Below are 21,022 nucleotides of genomic sequence, written 5' to 3'. Positions count from 1 at the left end.
TTAACTAGGCTAACAAAACAGAAAATGAAGAGATTATGACTGTCATTTAAAAATCTCACGTTACATGTCACAAGAAGAACGGCTATTTAAACAAATTTATCAAAACGAGCACAAGAAAAAAAGCATACAACCTAACTGGATATATCAGACTAGAAATTAGCTTATCTGTACTCGGCAGTACAACGCATTTGCTGAGAAAAGACAAAACCAGCACAGAGACGGGCCACCAACTTCAGGGCACACAGAACAGCCTATGAAGCACTGAGAACCACCTCAGTTTCTTATTTCTGCAGAAAATCATCTTCTCAAACATGTAACATGATTTATTATGCTTTCTTATATGAAAAATGTTTTTATTTTGTGGTTCCTTTTCCATTTGTTAGCAACCACAGACATAAGGCTGCATTCCAAAAAGCAGAGTAAGGGTATTTGGTTTCACAATCTTCTTAAACCATTATTCATTTTGAAAAAAAAAGTGTTCACCAAGCAGCATAAATTACTTGTTTTAAAACCAAAGATCAGCAGAGACAGATTTAAGTTTTTCTTTTTAAGTGTATGCACAGCTTAGGAAAAAAAAAAAGTCTTCAAAAGTCTTTTAAAGATTTTTGAGAATACTGAATTTTAAGAAACACAATAGCATTTTCCATTTTGACTGCAGCAAAACTATTTAAAATGATTCTTTAAAAGTAGCGTCATCAGGAGCTGACTTTTGCCTAAACTCCTTTGTATGGATATGAAACTATTTAGCAATTGTAAAACAAAAAGAGAATATGAAAGAGATACCATAGCTTGATGCATTTGCAGCTTAGGGAAAAAAAGAGGATATATGGCCTTTGGAAGGAAGGGCAGGCCGCTCAGGAGGACTACAAAGAGGTAGTGAAGCAATGCAGGGAAAAAATCAGAAGGGCCAAAGCTCAGCTAAAACTAAACCTGGCTTCTGTTGTCAAGGACAACAAAAAAAGTTTCTATAAATATATTAGCAATAAAAAGAGGACCAAGGATAATATCTGTCCTCTAGCAGATGGGGCCGGTAATGTAGTAACCAAGGATGAGGAAAAGGCTGAGGTACTTAATTCCGTCTTTGCCTCAGTCTTCAGCAGTAGGACCAGTTGTTCCTTGAGTTCCCCGACCCCTGAGCTAGAATACAGGGATGGGGAGCAGAATGAAGCCCCTGTAATCCAAAGGGAAATGGTGAGGGACCTGCTTCAGCACCTGGAAGTGCACAAATCTATGGGGCCAGATGGGATCCATCCAAGGGTACTGAAGGAGCTGGCAGAAGTGCTCACCAGGCCACTCTGCATCATTTATGAACAGTCCTGGATAACCGGGGAGGTCCCAGCTGACTGGAGGTTGGCAAATGTGACACCCATCCATAAGAAGGGCTAGAAGGAGGATCCAGGGAACTACAGGCCAGTCAGTCTGACATCGGTGCCTGGGAAGGTCATGGAGCAGATCATCCTCAGTGCCATCACACGGCACATGCAAGAGAACAGGGTGATCAGGCCCAGTCAGCATGGGTTTGTGAAAGGCAGGTCATGCCTGTCAAACCTGATCTCCTTCTACGACAAGGTTACCCACTTAGTGGACGAGGGAAAAGCTGTGGATGTTATCTACCTGGATTTTTGTAAGGCTTTTGACACCGTTTCCCATAGCATTTTCCTGGAGAAACTGGCTGCTCATGGCCTGGACAGGTGTACTCTTCGCTGGGTAAAAAACTGGCTGGATGGCCGTGTCCAGAGAGTGGTGGTAAATGGAGTTAAATCCAGTTGGTGTCCAGTCACGAGTGGTGTCCCCCAGGGATCGGTGCTGGGGCCCGTTCTCTTTAATATCTTTATCAATGATCTGGATGAGGGGATCGAATGCACCCTCAGTAAGTTCGCAGACGACACTAAACTGGGGGGGCGTGTTGATCTGCTTGAGGGTAGATTGGCTCTGCAGAGGGATCTGGACAGGCTGGACAGATGGGCTGAGGCCAATGGTATGAGGTTCAACAAGGCCAAGTGTCGGGTCCTGCACTTGGGTCACAACAACCCCATGCAGCGCTACAGACTGGGGGCAGAGTGGCTCAAAAGCTGCCTGGCAGAAAAGGACCTGGGGGTGTTGGTGGACGGCCGGCTGAGCATGAGCCAGCAGTGTGCCCAGGCAGCCAAGAAGGCCAACACCATCCTGGCCTGCATCAGGAATAGTGTGGTGAGCCGGACTAGGGAAGTAATCATCCCCCTGTACTCGGCACTGGTGAGGCCTCACCTCGAGTACTGTGTTCAGTTTTGGGCCCCTCACTACAAGAAGGACATTGAGGTGTTGGAGCGTGTCCAGAGAAGGGCTACAAAGCTGGTGAAGGGTCTGGAGGACAAACCTTATGAGGAACGACTGAGGGAACTGGGGTTGTTTAGCCTGGAGAAGAGGAGGCTGAAGGGAGACCTTATCACCCTCTACAACTACCTGAAAGGAGGTTTTAGAGAGATGGGAGCTGACCTCTTCTCCCTGGTGACAAGTGATAGGACAAGAGGAAATGGGTTCAAGTTATGTCAGGGAAGGTTTGGATTGGATATTAGGAAGCATTTTTTCACTGAAAGGGTTATTAAACATTGGAATAGGCTGCCCAGAGAGGTGGTGGATTCACCATCCCTGGAGGTGTTTAAGAAAAGGGTAGATGAGCTGCTTAGGGACATGGTTTAGAAGTGGTGGTGTTTTTATCAGGGTAGGTTAATGGTTGGACTTGATGATCTTAAAGGTCTCTTCCAACCTCACTAATTCTATGATTCTATGATTTCCAATGAAGTGTTCAGATTTCATTTCTAGGTGTGGGTAGCGTGTATGTGTTAACTGTATTAGGCAACGTATGGTTTGATAATAATCAATGCTTGTTTGCAGGATGAATACTTTGGAAGTCAAAATATGATGAACAGCATCGTTCCTCTCCAAGTACAGGAAAGGTTTCTACTTATAATATGACACAGAACTATTCTCTTATACAAGTGTCCTGTGTTTTTATTTTGTGCCCCCTTTATATTTCGTGAAGTGCCCTCAGAATGTTTTTCAATTCCCATATCAGAAACAAAAAGTATTACGGGATACTTTTGTTGTATGGTACTATGTAATATGCATGCAAATTATGAACTAGAAAGTGTTAACAAGGACCACCACACAGAAAGTGGCAGTTTACACTAAAATATTAGACACATTATTGGAAATTCTCAGATACCTATCATGCAAATGACCTTCCTTACAAATTTTGAGAGTCAAATTTAAATTTATTGATTCAGAGTCCAACGAAAAGCGCTACGATGCACTGCCATCACAAAGACTATCTTTCGATGAATTGTTTTGTGTTAATGAAAAATTCAGTAGCTGAATTCTGTACATTTCTGAGTAATCCCAACACTTTCAAGAAGAACTTGCAAAGAGAAACAAGTGGGATAGACTTAATAATTCAAAAAAAAATCATTTAAAAAAAAAAGTTGGTAATCAGAATCTGTTTCTTGTTTTATTTAGGACCATAAATAATTTACAGAGTTTACATTAGCAATCAACACATAACCAAGTTGATTGTGTAAAAAGATGAGAATAAATTCTTAATGGACCAAACTAACAACTATTGCTAAAGAGTATGAGACCTTGACTTAAAAGGGATCTCATGACGAATCTTATACAACATAGTTATTTCCAGCAACACTTTTGAGGTCTCCCCATCACCTTCCAGAGGAAATAATCGGTGTAAGTTTAGCTTTGCAATCTCCAACCAGAGCAAAATAGGTAACGTTCTAGACACAGCTTGAAACTTTTCCAAGAACAATACAAAACACGGCTGAATTACATCCCATCCATAAGTCCCACTGGAATTTATGGGGATCATGTAAGGCAGCTAAGTTCTGATGTCTGCAGCATTAAATAATGAGGACAAACAGCTAAAACTGAACAGCTTTCTAGAAAAATAATGAACAGCTATGGAAATGGATCTGGAGGAGTAATCTAACTAAAAAATCCTTAAGTCCAAACTGAGTATCATTGCAAAATAGCTGACCAGTGAGTGTGTGTGAGAACTTCCTCTTTAGAGGTAAGAGAGGATAAAACGCATTGTATCCCTAAAAACAGTTCCGAAGATGATAAAAAAAAATTACAAAAGAGTCAGCATTTAGTGTCAGCAATATGTTTGAAAGGGTAATTAAAAACAGTGATTAAAACGTCCAGAAAACCATCACACAACATACTGAGACAATAAATGAAACTGTCTTTAGTCATGAATAAAAGAGATTTCAACTGACAACTTAGCCTTTCAAAAGGCCTTTAAGCAAGTTGCTTGCACAAAGCCAACTAAAGAAACAAAGGTGTGCTGGATGAAAGATTAGCTAAGACGCAAAACAGAGCAAAAACTGTGTCACTGGGTATTTTTAATAGGAAGAGTTTGAGTATGTTCAAAAGTGAACTTGTGCAAGACCCACCTACCAAGAACTATTAAATCATGTGATGCAACCAAACCTTTGGTTCAGCAAGTTCCTAAACCAGGGATTTCTGGAAATTTGGCTAGTATTATTTGACCAAGTATCACTCAGTGTTTTCATAGTCTCCTCCTAAGAATCCATTACTGGGTATTATCAGAGAGGATACCAACATAAACAGACCATCAGTCTGACCCAGGATGGCTATGCTGATGCAAGAATGGCATGCTGATGCAAGAAGCATACACCGCAACGTAATTTTACTTGTCATGAAATGGCAGCAAAAGAAATAAAATACTTTATGTGCAGAATAAACTGCTCGGAGCTCAAAAATACTGTTTTCAAGCAAAGAATTAGAGAGTTTATTCTTTAGTCATATGCAAAGCGTTGCCTGTAAGCTAAAAGGAAGACACACCTGATCTGGAGTCTGAGCTCTCTTTATGGATCAGAATTAATATTTATCTGTTTATCTTAAGAGGTTCAGCTGAAGACTTTCTGATGGTTATATTTTCTGTATAAAACACTCAAGGATATACATGACCTTTTGTTACGATCTTCTGTGATGTACACATTTGCCTCAATACAACAAATTGTTCTCATATCCCAACTAACAATAGCATCCCTTCATTTTCTGTGCACTCATGGAAATTAGAGGAACAGATGCAGCAGTGTGCTGTACCATTCCCATTTGCACTAGATAATCACTGACAAAGCCTTGTTCAGGTGTCCCTTGTTTATCCACAGTGCACAGGGGTTGCGTTCTGCTGGGACGGTTCACTACCTACAGCTGAGAATAAAACTTTATTCACACACAGACCTAGACTTAAGAATCTCTGACCACGCAGACCTGGAAGATGTGACTGGTCTCTCTCTTTTTTGGATTAAAGTAAGAGATTTCATTGACTGATGTACCTGCTGGGCATGTAATGTCACGTCCTGTGTCTTGTACAGTATTACTCTGCACAAACACAAAATGAAAAAATTATACATGGATAGTGTTATCTCCAGTAAAGGTTATAAAAAAAGTAGATTCCATCCTTCCAGCTCTTGTATAGAAAGTACTAATGATACAAAATGCTTTCAGTCTACCTTGCCTGTCATACCTTTGAACACAGAGATTTGCTGTTTCAGAAAAAATGCACCTGGGATGAATGTATTTTGAATGAAATCTTGAATAAAGACTTCACTGAAATAGGAAGATCAGGATCTTATTTTCCCTACTTCTAACTGTAAGCAAAACTAAGTCGTAATGCATGAAGATTCACTAAAAATAGAATGTGATGTGTGAGATGCACTTAGAAAATATTTTTCCATGCTGATTACAATACCTCTTTTTTCCCCCCATAACTCATTATTATATTGGAAACTTGTTGCTATAGAACAGAAATTGACACCAAGAAAACTGTAAAAATGGAGGCAACTATGAGACATGAAAACAAGTGTCTAGATTCATATATGGACATGATTTAACAAGCCCTTGTGAGTTGCAGGAGCAGTAAATATTATCATTTCCTCAACTCTGTTCAAGGTTCATAACTTGCTGCAAAATAGAGGAAAGCCAAGATGTACTGCAGATGTTTTGCAGGTGTGCACTAGCATAGATTTTTTTCCTTTACCTTTACCTTTTTTTCCTTTACCTTTTTTCCTTTTTATGCTGCTTTCTAGTTAACAGATTTCACAAGCAAGGTAGATTTTTCTGATTTTCTTTTTAAATTTACACATATATGTGTAGTGTATGGATACCTAATCTGCTTATTTTCAGTTCAGACGTCCTTCCTCTATAGCACTCAGTGTAACCTGCTGACAAGGGACAAATACCAACATAAAAGGACTGTGGCACGATTCAGCACACCCATTCTCAGACCTTTCTCAGCTTTCAGTAAATACATAAAAAAAGAAATAGTAAAACTGAGTGTGTATTAAGGAAAATTTAAAAATACGATGACTTTTTCAGAACCACCATAAGTGGTCATTTCCTGCCTAGTATGAAAAACACAAGTATGGCACATAATTAAATACTAGTATCTTACCTGTTCTGTATTAAAGCAATGACTTGAGAATATGTCTTCCCAATAACACTTTCTCCATTGACTTTTATAATCCTGTCACCTGTAAAGAGAAAAGTTATACCCTAAATTGATTTGTCTAGACATTTTTTTTGTCATTTTTATTTCATACTTCTGTACCTCACAATAGTCAAGATCACCAATATGTTAAATTCAAGGTTAGTCGTCTTTAAAAATAAAAAAAGAAGAAAATAAAAGACGCACAATACAACTACATGTAACCATACACAGGATGCCAAGTTTCTACTCTTGTCTCAGAACATTTTCAGGTGTGGTATCTTATTATAAACTTCCAAATGAATCACCTAGAAACTCAGAGAAACAAAACCACAAGCAGGTGTCAGCTATACCAGTGGCTCACTTAAATATCCCATCTTCAAAATAAAGCTTTTGATGTATGGTAACATGTACAACTCTGCCCAGTTTTTAAGTGAATTATAAGTAGACATTTTATTTTATTTATTTTATTTCAGCACTTAACCTCAAAACAAAAGCAAACTTTAATTCAGAACACCACCAGGTGTGGCTGTACACACCTCCTTTAACTGCAGCAAATACTGCAATTTTGTACTTCTTCCTTCTGAGAAATAAAGAATGATATTTTGAAAGGCTCCAGCTTCTTCCTCCCTCAAAATGATTTGGGTTGTTTCCAAGACATTACTGTCTCTTCAATGCATCTTGGACTGTGTAACAGGTTTTCTTTATCCATATGGATCAATCTTTAGACCTAGTATCACTTTTACCAGATTTCTCCAAATAGTTTGTTGGACCTATCTCATTAAGAGCTTCATATACTCTCATAAATGAAGTGGCAAATATATCATTTAGAGTTATTTTCAGCTTTTGATGAAAACCCCATCCAATTCCTTCACCAAAAATGTTGTTTATGTCATGTTTGATCAGAAGAGCAGAAAGGTATCTTGAATTTACTAATGAGAAGAAAATGGCCTAAAGCATTAGAGGTAAGGAGCTTTGGAAAGCTGCTGGAGAATGAAGAACTGAAAGAAAGGACCCATGCAAAGTGAGCCAAAGGGAATGGCTTTTTCAACACTGCTTTAGAAACTGAAAGCCCATTTTGTGTTTCTGGCACGATCAAGTCAAAGCAAGGAAAAAGCTGTTCATTCTGAGTACTCAGCCTGACTTGGTGGCAACTCTAAATGCTCATGCTCTGTGGAGGTTCCCTATACAGACCGCAGGGATTTCCAGACTTACCAAACCACATGGATCTGATGACTGTTTTTAATTTGGTCTGCATTGTGTGTGCAACAACATGCAAATAAATTAGTGCGATATTTTCAACTTTGTAAAAGTTTGTATGTGCCATTTATCAGCTGGTTATTGCCTTTTTCCTCACCTGAAAGAACTCAAGAGAGTTTTCTCTCTTGCTTCCTAAGCGATGAAATAAAGGTTGGTGGCAACATTTAATGGCTGCTAGCCATCCACATGGTTGATAGGCACCCGTGACGGATGGAAAACCCTACCCCACTATTGCTTACACACAGACACCTTACGTAATTAGGCTGAGAAACTGGACTTTCATGAAAATAAAATAAATTTTGAAATGCTCAGTATCACAGCAAAATAAATCCTTTCAAAAAGTTAAAGGAAAAAGAAATGTTATAGTTTGTGCTAAAAAAAATTCTGATTTACAAGCTCTGAACCCTGTCCTGCTACGCCGTATGGCGAGACACCAGTTTCTTCTCTGGAACTTAAAACTGGCTTTTTTCCAGGTTGTTTGAGAACTTGCCCACAGATGTAGATCTGTGTAGATCTCAGTATTTCCACTGAAAACTGTAATTAAGGGCTATATTTAAAGTAGGTCATATCTTCTCTATTCTTGTGCATATTTTTTTTTTTCCCCAAAGAAACAGACTAGGTTACACACAGCAATGAAACAAGTCTACTTCAAGTGTGCATCCAATGAACGTGCCCAAAAAACTCAGGTGGGACATACTGCAGAACTGGTTAAATGAAAGAGGAGGGTGTAGACAACTCTGCAAAATACAACTTTGCTCAGTTTCAGGTACATCAAAAGGGGAAGGCCAGTGCCTGTAGTGCAAAAGAGAGTATAGAAGCATGAAAGCTTTTTCATATAACTCTCTGTCAATCTGGTGGCCCACTGATCAAACTAAGAATCCATCTGAACACACTTATACCCTCTCCCTTTCCACACACATTTTAGTTCTTATATACTTGCATATATGTAAATGACAGCATGAAGATCAAGACATGGAAAATGTGGATCTGTTTTGGTTGTCTGTATTTCAATATTTCTAAAATACTTACATTTGGAACTCAGAGATATGTTCTTTTATAATGAAATGCTTCGGAGGTTTAATATGGGAAGTATTATCCATCTAACTCTAACAAGGATAATTTTCAAGGAGTATTCGAAAATACTCAGAATGAACTGTCTTACATTTAAGATATTGTAACTTATTCCTCAAATTTGCAAGAGCTTCCTGGTGAGTAGCAGCCAGGTAAGCTCCTGAAACAGCTCACTGATTCTGGGTAACAAAGCTTGGGTTGAGACTGCCAGTACTACAAAGGACTCTGCAACACTGACAAACAAACATAACTACCTAAACTCATATTAGGTTTTTGAGTATTTTCTTTCCATTAGTGTGACCTTGAAACAAAGCTGGGTTAAATTAAAAAAATAAAATAAATCAAAGTACAGTTGATTCTACAAAATAAGAGATGTATACAGTGTCTGTATCAGAGGTTAAGCAATCTACCTTGCTGATAATTCCCTGAGTGTTTTATAATATAATTTCAAGATAGAGATACAGTAATATATTTCACCCTAAAGTTTTAACCAAGAAATAGTGCCATGACCTAATTAGATATAACTGCTATCAACAGTGTGTTTAAGAAGAATATTCTGGTAATTTTAAAATGTATTTTCTCATTTATTTTCTGTTCTTTATTCTGGACTCCTAAAAAATCTCTTCTGTGCCTAAAAATAAAATGTTCTCTACAGATCTCATCTCTTTTCAATTTGGCAAACACTGAACACACTAGAAATTAACATGGCTCCTCTATACAACGTCGACATATGCTGCATTTTATCAAGCCAAAACACTTCTTTATATAATAGCATTAAAATAATGCCAAAGTTGCCCTTCCCTGAATAACTACTTAAGGAGTTAAAAAAGAAAAATGCCTTATGCTGTACAAGTAGGACCTAGAACTGCTTTTAAATCATGATCATCCTAGAATCTGCATTTCTTAAGAAACATAGAAAATTTTTTCTATTCCAGACAAATGTAATGAAAATGCATCTTCAAGAGAAAATATAAACATCCATTATCATCACAAACACAATCCTTTCTTAGAACATATGTGTTGCCATATTTTTAAGAACAGAAACCTGGTTGTAGTTGTATCCATCTACGTAACTTATTGTTTTAACACTTGCAAGACTTCCCATTCTAACATAGCTTTTTTTTCCTTTGACAGTTAAGTAACGGTGTGACAAGGTACCTGGCACTTCACAAAAAATGTGCTTTCTGCTCTCCAGTTTGATTAAATCAAACAACTGAAGAAAATTTGATAAGAAGAGATAGTCTTGGACTGTTCCCATTTAATTTAAAGGAGGTGGAATAATTTAATTTAGAGGATAAACCTGAATGTTTTGAGGTTATCAATTTGTCACAAAGCATAAGAAACAGGAGCTTACAGGTGTCATTTTCCTCCCTTTTCTCTTTCTCCTCACATATTTTATCACACAGTCGTTCTTACATTTTTAAAGATAATAATACAAAAAGATTCAGACTTTAATGCCTTAATATGTTTTATATAGCACCTCCTAAGATAACACAATGGTGCTTTTGACATGAAAAACACTGGAGGACAGTTTAGAAAAGAGGTTTCAAACTTCTGAAGGAAAGAACAAGGTTTAAATGGAAGATAGAACTATATGCAGAAGGTTAAATCACATATATTTTACATCATGTACACAAACATACTATTGGTGTTATAGAAGAACTGTACCTGTGCACAATCCAGCTTCAAAAGCAGGTCCACCCTCTTTAACTTGTTTAACAAATATGGTATCCATTGGCTCCAGTCTATTTCTTTGTTTTCCTGAGGAAGAAAGACTATTTCTTAAAAGCATTCAATTATACTCCATTACAATGTTTTTACTTTAAGAATTATTTTGAAATGTAATCCTGCCATGTTCATCATTACATTAAATACTCAAGCTCAATTCAGGGTGAGGGAAGGAAGACCAAATAGGAGTCCTAGAGACAGCATTTGGTTTGGCTACCCTAAAGATCTGGGTGTCTGGGGAAAAAAGAAAGGGGAAGGGGGTGGGGAGAGAGAGATTTATCTCAAGTTAAACTTGCAAATATGTCCCAGTAAGTGGTATTTTTCAAGTTCATTTCATCAGCTCATTGCTACTTCATCCTCATGCTGATGATACCTACACTACCCAGTAAGAATCACCCCTTCCTCTTCTAGATTGTTATCTGGCATAAGAAATAAAGGCAGAAAAACCAAGTATGAATTAACAGTGCAAACTGAAAAAAAAAAAAAAAATCTTTCCTTAGAAGAAAAAATACAATATTAATTCATAGTCCTTATGGAACTGTAACACTGATTTTCTAACAGCATTCTTCAGATGCCCCAAGATGAAGTCTACAGCTTTCTTGAAGATTTATCATAATTCAAAAGTAGTGTATAATTCAAAGTAAATGATGTCTGCACATGCTGCATGTATCCATATATACACAACATAAACATAGAAATTAATCTATAGTGGTTAGAAACCGTAACACCTGTTTCTTCTTGCTTTCTCAGTATACACTTAATTTCTATGCTTCCAGAAACACAGGTACCTTACGCTTTTATGTGCATGACACCAAATCTTAGTAATTCTTAGTTGAAGTAGCCACTGCTTCCAAATATCAAAGGAAAGGGGGGAGACAGGGGGAGATCAGCCAAAGGGGGCAGTGTAGTAAAAACAAAATGGAAAAAACCAAACAAACAACCAACCCCCCCCCACACACACACACAAACAAAACCACAACAAAAAACCCTCCAGTTATACTGCATGCTAAAATGCAATGAAGCTGTCCTGAGCTACAGTTTTATGTAGCTGGAGCAAGTTTACAGCTTCTACACAGCTTCGCTAATGTAATTTTTATGCCAGTGAGCTAAAAAAAAATATAAATAAATCCAAACACACAAACAAACAAAAAAATCCACCAAAAATTAAAATTTGAAACTTTACTTCCAGTCTGCCAAAAGACTGCACTGAACTTTGTTCTACAGTGTTATTGGTCTCTCCAGACACCCCCGTCCTACACGGTACAAATTACGAGCGCTCGCAGCACCAGCAGCAGAACCTCAAAGGTTACAGGCGGACAGACTTTTATGGTGCCAGTGCCAGCTTTAACAGCCTCTGTCCCTCCCAACTCCTATTGCCAGTTACTACCCTTGTACCACACTTTCAGCTGGAAAAATACCACCCTTTGGAGGCCAGATGACGAGCCAGCCCGGGGAACTGCCATGGACTGCAAATAAGCTGGGTCCGGGTTCCAGTTTACCAGGAAACCCTGGCATGGTGGAGAGGGTGGTATATAAACTGCAGAAAAAGCAAGAACAGCAGGAGGGAGTAAAGGGAGTGCTTAAAACTGGCACTGCTGATAAGAAAAACACTCCTTGAAACTGGAGTATTAGGTTCTAATCACTTGTTCAGTGACTAGCCTTTGACTTAGGCACTGCTGTTGGAAGTATTTTTGCTACAGCATTAAGTATCCCGGCCAGCCGTGTTTACTTAGCCACAGCATTATTTATTGAATATAAGTAAGGTGCCCCCCTCTTGCCCCTGTTTTGGTTCAGTTTCCATATGGGAAGAGCTCATTATTTGAAGAATTTTAATAAATTGCACAAAACCAGACTTCCCTCTGACTGATTCACAGTTTTCAAATACAAGTTTTGGCCTAATGCCCTCATTCTGCAGACCCTTACTGTCCTGCCATTTTACCACAAAACAGTTGCACAAAATGGCTTACTCTTATGGCTCTAAATGGCCTTCTCAAAATAACTCCAGATTGGTAGAAGATTATCAGAAAGTTGATTTGATAGAATCAGATAACTACTATATACAAAGCAACTGAATTATAAATCAAGAAACTCCAGCTGGCAGCTCAGTCCCCAAATACTTTAAAATTTGATTAGCAGGACACAGCTACAAGACATACAAAATGCTCTTTGTGAACCAAAGCTAATATCTGTCATTTTTAATCTGCTGATTTAAATGGACACTGAACACATGATGGGTCTCGTCCCTTAAGAGGCGGTAACGTTTCAGCAAGTTCAGACAAGCTCCAAGAATAATTTACCCAGATGCCATGAACTAAAGGTTGCTTCAATCACTTAGAAGAGTGAAATTAAGTATATCCTTTTATAAGACCACCAAACGTCCTTCCCAGCATTGCCAGCTTATCTTTTACTGAAGAGATTTACAATCCCAAAAGTATCAAGAAAAATAAAAATAATGGAGATCCCATGGCACGTTTAATTTATAACACTTAATATCTGATACTTATAACCCAACACCAAGGGCCTACCTCAGCTTCCTTTGCAAAATGCTCATCAAGAAGTGGTAGTGGCCTACCGTGAGTTTGCTTAACGCTCAAACGCTCCTTTGGCTTTGTCCATACCTGAATACACTAAGGAACAGGTCTGGCAGCTAAGGTTACTCCCATTCAATATCCAGCACACAATACCTTTAATACACTTCCCACTTTTAAGTTAGAAGGGAGAACTGTACCAAATTTATGCAGAACAGAGACTGAAGGTTTCCCTGAACATCTGATTTCTCACCAACCTGTCAGCTACACCAAGAGGTTCTTCAACACTATGGGCACTCACCTCATGTTGTCACAGCTATTTTATGGACCAATTTACAGAGCTGATTACTCATTAAACTTGGTTCTTTGTTCTACATACGGAAGAAGGATCTATTGAACGGTCATTCTTCCTAAAAAAGTGAACCACCACACTAAAAATAAAGATCAAATTAGGGGAAAAAAAATAGGATGAAAAGTTTAAAATACTGTTTACATTTGCAGGTTCGTTTTACAGCTCAGTAATATTCAAATACAAGTAAAGATGAGAAGAAAACCTATGACTCCCAAGCTTTGGTAGATGAATACATGCTCTTCATTTCTCCTTAGTCTTTTACATACTTGGATACAACCCAAAACTTATTTCCATCAGTAACATATAAATGAACTTCCTTGAATACTGAGCCACAAAGTGTATGTTTATATTTTGAGTTTAAAACTCAAGCAAAGCAGTATTTTCCGACAGTAGGAGGCAACGATACTTTCTTCAGACCAACTGAGGAGGAATAAATCTTGTAGATGTACACTCAGTCATTACAGAAATAAACTGAAGTGTAGCGATAGTTAAATTTTGAGGCATGAGGTAAGTTATTAGATTATCCATTTTCCTTGGAATTTAATTGCGCCTAAATCTCCACTGGGTCCTGTCTGCACCCAATCATCAGGCCAAAGCAAGATGCCGTCCAAATTGCGAGCCTAAACCTCCCTCCTGCCAAAGTCCACCATATAGAGCAGATTATCACAGTGGAGCTTTTACACTAAGTTCTCCAGCTCTGCACGACATAGTGTCAGACTGTATTCACAATTTTCCCTTCTAATATTGAAAGGCCTAATTTTTTTTGAGCATACCAGCAATTCCTTACGAGGTGATACAGCAAAAAACAGTAAATCAGCTCACGTTACGGGTCTGTCAGACACGTGGCCTTATTGTACCCTTGTGAGGCACAGGTACAAATTGGGAGAGGAGTGGCTGGGGAGCAGCAGAAACTGCAGAATGGGGCCCGGGGGTGCTGGTCGCAGCCAGCTCTAAAGGAGTCAGAACTGGGCCCTGGCAGCCAAGAGGGCAAATCACATCCTTGGTATCAAACACAGTATGATCAGCCAGTCAAAAGAGGCGATTATCCTGCTGTATTTGGCATTGGTGCAGCCTCACCTTGAGCACTGTGTGTAGTTCTGGACCTCACAATTAAAAAAGGATGTTAAGGGATTCGAATATGTCTAGAGGAGGGCAACAAAGCTGGTGAAAGGGCTGGAAGGCATGTTCTACGAGGAGCGGCTAAGGACTCTGGGTTTGTCTAGTTTGGAGAACGGGAGACTGAGGGGTGACCTCATTGCTCTCTACAGCTTCCTGAGGAGGGGAAGTGGAGAGGGAGGTGCTGAGCTCTTCTCCCTGCGATCCAGGGATAGGATGTGTGGGAATGGTTCAAAGCTGCACCAGGGAGGTTTAAACTGGACAACTACCTGAAAGGAGGTTGTAGCTGTCCTGGTCCCGGCAGGGATCGGGTTAATTTTCGCAAAGAGAGGTGGGACTGGACATAGCCGGGTTTGGCTGACCCAAAGGGGTAATAGCCAGGGAGCTGGCTGGGGGAGTGGGCAGGAATTGCTGCTCGGAGCGGGCTGGGGGCTTCCCAGGTTCGGTCAGTTAGCAGTGGTACATTAATCATGCTTTGGATATTCCTTTATTAGTACTATTGTTGTTGCTTTCCTCTTTTCTCTGCTCTTCTGTTAAATTGCCTTTATCTCAACCCATGAGCTTTGCCTTTTTTTTCTGATTCTCCCCCCATCCCAGCCAGGGGTGGGGAGGTGTGTGTGGGGGGCAAGTTCCTTGCTGCTGGCTGGGGCTAAACTAGGACAGTAGGGAGGTGGGGGTCTGTCTCTTCCCCCAAGTAACAAGTGACGGAATGAGAGGAAATGGCCTCAAGTTGGGCCGGGGAGGTTCAGATTGGATATTAGGAAAAATTCTTCACAGAAAGGATTGTCAAGCATTGGAATGGGCTGCCCAGGGAAGTGGCTGAGTCACCATCCCTGGAAGTATTCAAAGGACCTGTAGACATGGTTTAGCGGTGGACTTGGCAGTGTTAGGTTTACAGTTGGACTCAATGACCTTAAAGCTCTTTTCCAACCTAAATGATTCTATGATTAGGAAGCATTTCTTTACGAAGAGGGTGGTCAAACAGTGGAACAGGCTCCCTAGAGAGGTGGTCAATGCCCCAAGCCTGTCAGTGTTTAACAGGCATTCGGACAATGCCCTTAATAACAGGCTTTAACTTTTGGTCAGCCCTGAATTGGTCAGGCAGTTGGACTAAACGGTCATTGTAGGTCCCTTCCAACCAAAATATTCTACTCTATTTGCCAGTGCTTTTCCTGTGCTCATTACTGCATACTAATTTGGCTCCTCCCTCCTTTTCCATACTTTCATAAACAACTTTATAATTAAGCATTACATTGCAGGCTACCGGCAAATAAGACAATTTCTCCCAAATCTTCAACTGCAAATGAAAAACAAAACATCACACACACAAAGAACAGGCAAAAGCATGAGCTGCCAGGAACACACACGTGCAAGAAAGCAGTGCAGATGAAAAACACAACTTCTGTGAAAAACAATTTCATATTTTTAATTCATTTCTCCGCAAACATAGCTATAAACAGGGGTGCAGTCTCACCTAAGGGCAATAAAAGAAACAGAAGCATATAAAGTTGCTAAGTACACAAGTCAGCTGACCAGAAACTGAAAAACAGTCCATAAAGTTGTCCTTTCGTTTATCAGTCTTGTGAGCACACACAAGTCTCCAGCATAAGTAAGTTATCACCAGTCAGGACTAATTAAAACTCAAGTTATTGTCCAGGCAGTAATGTAGTTTTACTAACCTAGCTATTCCTTGCAGTGCACCCACTCCCTTAAGTGATGCTATTCAAATGAAAATGTAGCTTTAGAGAAGGCAAATTGGTGCCTGAACTTTTACTTCAGAGATTCAGTATAATCAAAAAAAGGAAATAAAAATGAATCACCAAGCATATAGAAGGCTCAAGGCAAAAATTCATTGGCTTAAACAAGGATAGTAAGGGATCAGGAGAGTCTTTATATTGAAGTCCTTAGTCTAAACAACCAAAGTTAAGTAGTCTGAAGAAGCACAAACACCTGGAATCAAATGCAAGAAATAAGAAAAGCAGTTTATTGCAACAAGATTTTTCCTAGCCAACATAAATGTTTTTCATAACTGTATGCAAATCTTTTAATTAGTCAGCAATTTTCAACCAAAAAATACTAATTGCTACCTTCAATAACCACTGAGATCAAAGTAGAATCTACAGAATTAAGACAGTAGTATCTCTTTCAACTGTTGTTCAAATTAATGTCAAATAAAATTAAAGACTTTCTTCATAATACATATATTTATCATCTATGATCTAACCATTATACTACCTGGATCTAGTAGCTGCGACTACAAGTGAATGCGAGCTTCACAGCCTGACAGGGGACAGTAGTTTCCCATTGTAAAGTTACAAGGAAGCTTTCCTGACAAATGTTTGAGATGCCAGAAGTGGCAGAGGGGAGTATGATGTACTAGCACAGACATCTGATTTGCAAAATTAGAGCATTCTAATATGCTCTTCCTCCCTGATAAAAGGAAATATAAAAAAAAAAAAACAAAAAAACCCAAAGAAACAACTACTACTATTAAAAAGAACAGTCAAATGAAGTGTTTTTAACATTTATAATTGACTTACATTTGGGGAGGGTCACATACAGCAAAACTTCTCCTAACTCCCCTGAAACTTGACATAGAAATTGATTTTATCTATGTGCTAATTCCAGCTTAATCCCCTAAAATGATAGTTTGGAATACAGCTGCTACAAGGAACGTAAGTAGTATTATTATATCAAATGTGGTAACCTTGAGTTAGTTTTTAAGCTGCTCTTTGCAGACCAGACTATTACTATACTGCTCTGTGATTCATTTCGAAAACAAAATGACATGGCAGAAGTTATATTATCAAATCTACCAACACACTACAAGATAGCAACAAGCACATCACTTTTCTGCAGTCATTAACCTTCCAATATAAAACAGAGTCAGACAGAAACATCTGAGTCATAAAGACTGCACTTCTGACAGAGAACCTACACGTTTTGAATAGGAAAAAAGAAACAAAAAAACCCACACCAAAGCTCTACTCCTGACCTAGCTCTTCCTTTCTTTTTGACCTGCAAAACACAAACCTGCAAGTGTTTTGGGACACAGTATAATACATATGTTCTTACAAAGAAAGTCTCTCCTAAGAATCCACTGATTAAAACTATGCCATTTCTCCTCTTCCTAGAAGAAAAAAAAAAAAAAAAAAAATCTTTTGCTCAGGGCAGCTGAACCATGCCTAAAAATCCTCCTAACACAGGAAATGAATAAAGGCTACAGAGTTTGTTAACATTTGTTAAATTTTGTTAACGTGGCCAGTAGTTCGAAGGAGTTCATTCTCCCCCTCTACTCTGCACTGGTGAGGCCACAACTGGAATACTGTGTCCAGTTTTGGGCTCCCCAGTTCAAGAGGGACAGGGAACTGCTGGAGCGAGTCCAGCGAAGGGCAACTAAGATGATTAAGGGATTGGAGCATCTCCCTTATGAGGAAGGGCTGAGAGAGCTGGGACTCTTTAGCCTGGAGAAGAGAAGGCTGAGGGGAGACCTTATTATGGCATACAAGTAGCTAAAGGGTGGGTTGAAGGAGGATGGAGCCAGGCTCTTTTCAATGGTTCCAAGAGACAGGACGAGAGGTAATGGGCACAAGTTAGAACACAGGAAGTTCCGTTCAAATACACGGAAACAGTTCTTTACGGTGAGGGTGACAGAGCACTGGCACAGGCTGCCCAGGGAGGTTGTGGAGTCCCCTTCCCTGGAGATTTTCAAGACGCGCCTGGATGCAGTCCTGAGTAATGTGCTCTAGGCAATCCTGCTTTAGCAGGGGAGTTGGACTAGATGATCTCTAGAGGTCCCTTCCAACTCTGAAAACTCCGTGATTCTGTGATTTAGCAGAATATTTTTACTCCTGGCCCTATGCTCAGCAGACAGCAAGGGTGACTTTCATTTTTATACGAAAGAATCACCAGCCCCATGAAACATGCCAAATTATTAGATTAAGACAGGCTCTTATGTACATCTTTCTGTGACTCAAGAGGGAGGAACGTTCCTCTTGAACACAAAGATCTACAAGTACGCTTTTGGATATCCAAGGCATTTGCACTCCGTTGGTTCAACACTGCCAAGTGGCACTGATTCTTGGGACGCCTTTCAAGCAAAGGGAGGAGAAATATGTACTGCTACAGTGGGGACAAATGCTTCTAAATGATTACTGAATCAAAAACCTGCTATTCATTTCCCAAGCTACTCAACAAGAGATTGCTGAAAGTACATCAGAACTTACATTTATTAACAGAGATTTCATTTAATGAACTATAAATCACAAAACTGTCAGGATTACATTTAACTGAATCCAACTAAAGACGATTCTGGATTTTATAATCTGCAAACTGAATTTCATACATAGTAAGCATTTCTCCACTAGCAATTCACTGCAGAAAATAAGCCCAAAGGTCCCAGCCCAGGCCCAACAGAGCTTATTTCACACACTGTAAAGCACAAATTAACCCAACGAACAAACACTAAGCAAAACACAGTGCAAAGGATGAGCCTCTAAAAGAGGATGATAAGTAAAATAGAGTTGTTGAGTCATTTAGCAGAGAAACACCTGGCATTCAACTTTGTGATACAGGAAAAATACATTCTGTTATTACTCAAAGCACCTCTGGCATTTTGATTAGGCAACTCAAAGATGGTATTTCTTCTTTTGCTTACTCTTCTCTTAAACCATTCGACTAATACCTCAACTCTTTCTTCTTGGAGGAGAAGAGGAGAGAAAATAACCTGGCACTGTTATGGAAAACATATAACAGAGTTTCAACTTCAGTACAAACTCTCAAAAACTATGTTTTCCCATTGCATTATTTGCCAATATTACGACTTTCTTTTCCCCAATTCTCTCAAATCTAAAATAAAACCTTTTCAAGTTTAAAATTTAACCTACGATTAAAAAAAGTCTAGAGGATTTCTTTAGTTCTTAGGTAAGTACAGAGCCATTCAATTTATACCTGTTCTAGTGAACCTACAGACTCTCCTCATAATCCATGGGAATTACACTTACACAGCTCAGCGTTTTTTATTAAAAGTTGAAGATTATTTGAACTCAACAGTAGTCACTGAGAAACATTACACGTGTCAAGTTGGAAGGCCACTCTGCTGGGCATTCTGGGTGTACTTTAAGGGAACGAGGAATCATCAGGTTCTGGTCTCAGTGGAAAACTAAATGACTCCGCTTTTGGCATTCTCCACATTTCAGGTTAAAAATAAAGTTGGATTAAAAATCCATAAAAAGGACAACTTACTGTGGCACTACCCTAAAGCATTAGTGTTATATACCTCATCTCTTACTCCTATTCTACTACCATACAACTTAGACCATATCATCCCAGCAATCTATGACCTTTCCAAATATTTGCTTTAACATCCATTCTCTTGTTCCTTATCTACCTTGTTCCATCATCACAGGCACAATTAGTTTATTTCATAACAAACTAAGCTGATAGACAGTGACGTTAGAAAATTCAGTCCTGGGAGAACACAAACCACATTACAGAAATCAACAGAATAAAGAAATAAAACATCAAAAACTTGAGGCATTAAGTAAGCGGCAGTAAGGAATAAAAAGCTTCTCCTGCTTTTTTTCCACCCTTCCCCTGAAGGCTCTAAACATCAAACCAAACTTGCACAGAGCTGAAGGAGCTCAGGCAATAAACTGGAACTCTTTAGCTCAGACAACTGATGGATAGAAACTTCAATCCATAGTTAGGCACATAAAAAAAAAAAAATAGCCTAGTGATCACAATTTATCAATCTAGAAATCTCAGTGAAAACAGCTGTCTGAAGTCTCATTAGAAAGTGCACACTCAGTCCCTACAGAAAAGGACACTGAGCAATAAACCTAAATCACCTTTCATTTTTATAGGAAGATAAGCTGCTAGTTGCTATAGATACTTCTACATAGAAATAGGAGATAAAGTAGGAAAGTAAGAGCATCATATTAAAAAACATGATACTGGATCTTCAGGTGCTGTATGAAACATAAAATACCTGAGTTCTCACATAAAAGATGAAATTCATTTCAGACTATTTCTATATGCTTATCACTGTTCATTTTAATCATGATCCACAAGCCAGTCATTTTTGAAGAAAAACATGTTTTAGGACAAGATACAAGAAACTACCCAGCCATTTAATATGCACTAAAACTTGTATTTTGCCAACTACAGCTTCAAGGAGTCTTTGAAGGACAACATATTCACCATATTAAGTGCACAAGGAAATGGCAGGGAGATAACATGGCAATGGAGATGTTTTTTTCCAACACCACTTACCATGAGTTGAGAGTGCAAATTTTTAATATAAAATATTACTATTTTTAATAGGTATAGGCATTTTTCAGCTTGCCTCCAAATATTCCTACAATGCCCTCCTGGGAGACTTATGCCTGTGAGATACCTCTTAAGTAAAAATTTTAAATAGCGCTGAAGTTGCGCTATTTAAAACAGGAAAACAGGAAGAATACT

At 38.9% G+C, this 21,022-nt stretch overlaps 1 protein-coding gene across 1 annotated transcript in view; it reads right to left on the bottom strand.

Moving 5' to 3' along the window:
* Positions 1 to 21,022, bottom strand: part of ARHGAP21 (Rho GTPase activating protein 21) — a gene marked incomplete at its 5' end in the record, with an annotated part of 127,490 nt that overhangs the window by 42,174 nt on the left and 64,294 nt on the right. The window contains 2 exons of the mRNA XM_082479774.1: positions 6,470 to 6,548; positions 10,502 to 10,594. Coding sequence (XP_082335900.1) covers positions 6,470 to 6,548; positions 10,502 to 10,594 — 172 coding nt within the window. The remainder of the gene's footprint in view (positions 1 to 6,469; positions 6,549 to 10,501; positions 10,595 to 21,022) is intronic.

This window comes from Vanellus vanellus, assembly GCF_965231255.1.
Source record: "Vanellus vanellus genome assembly, chromosome: 2".
Taxonomy (NCBI): domain Eukaryota; kingdom Metazoa; phylum Chordata; class Aves; order Charadriiformes; family Charadriidae; genus Vanellus; species Vanellus vanellus.
Note: the sequence above shows the minus strand (reverse complement) of the source record. Positions and strands in the feature narration are given on the sequence as shown.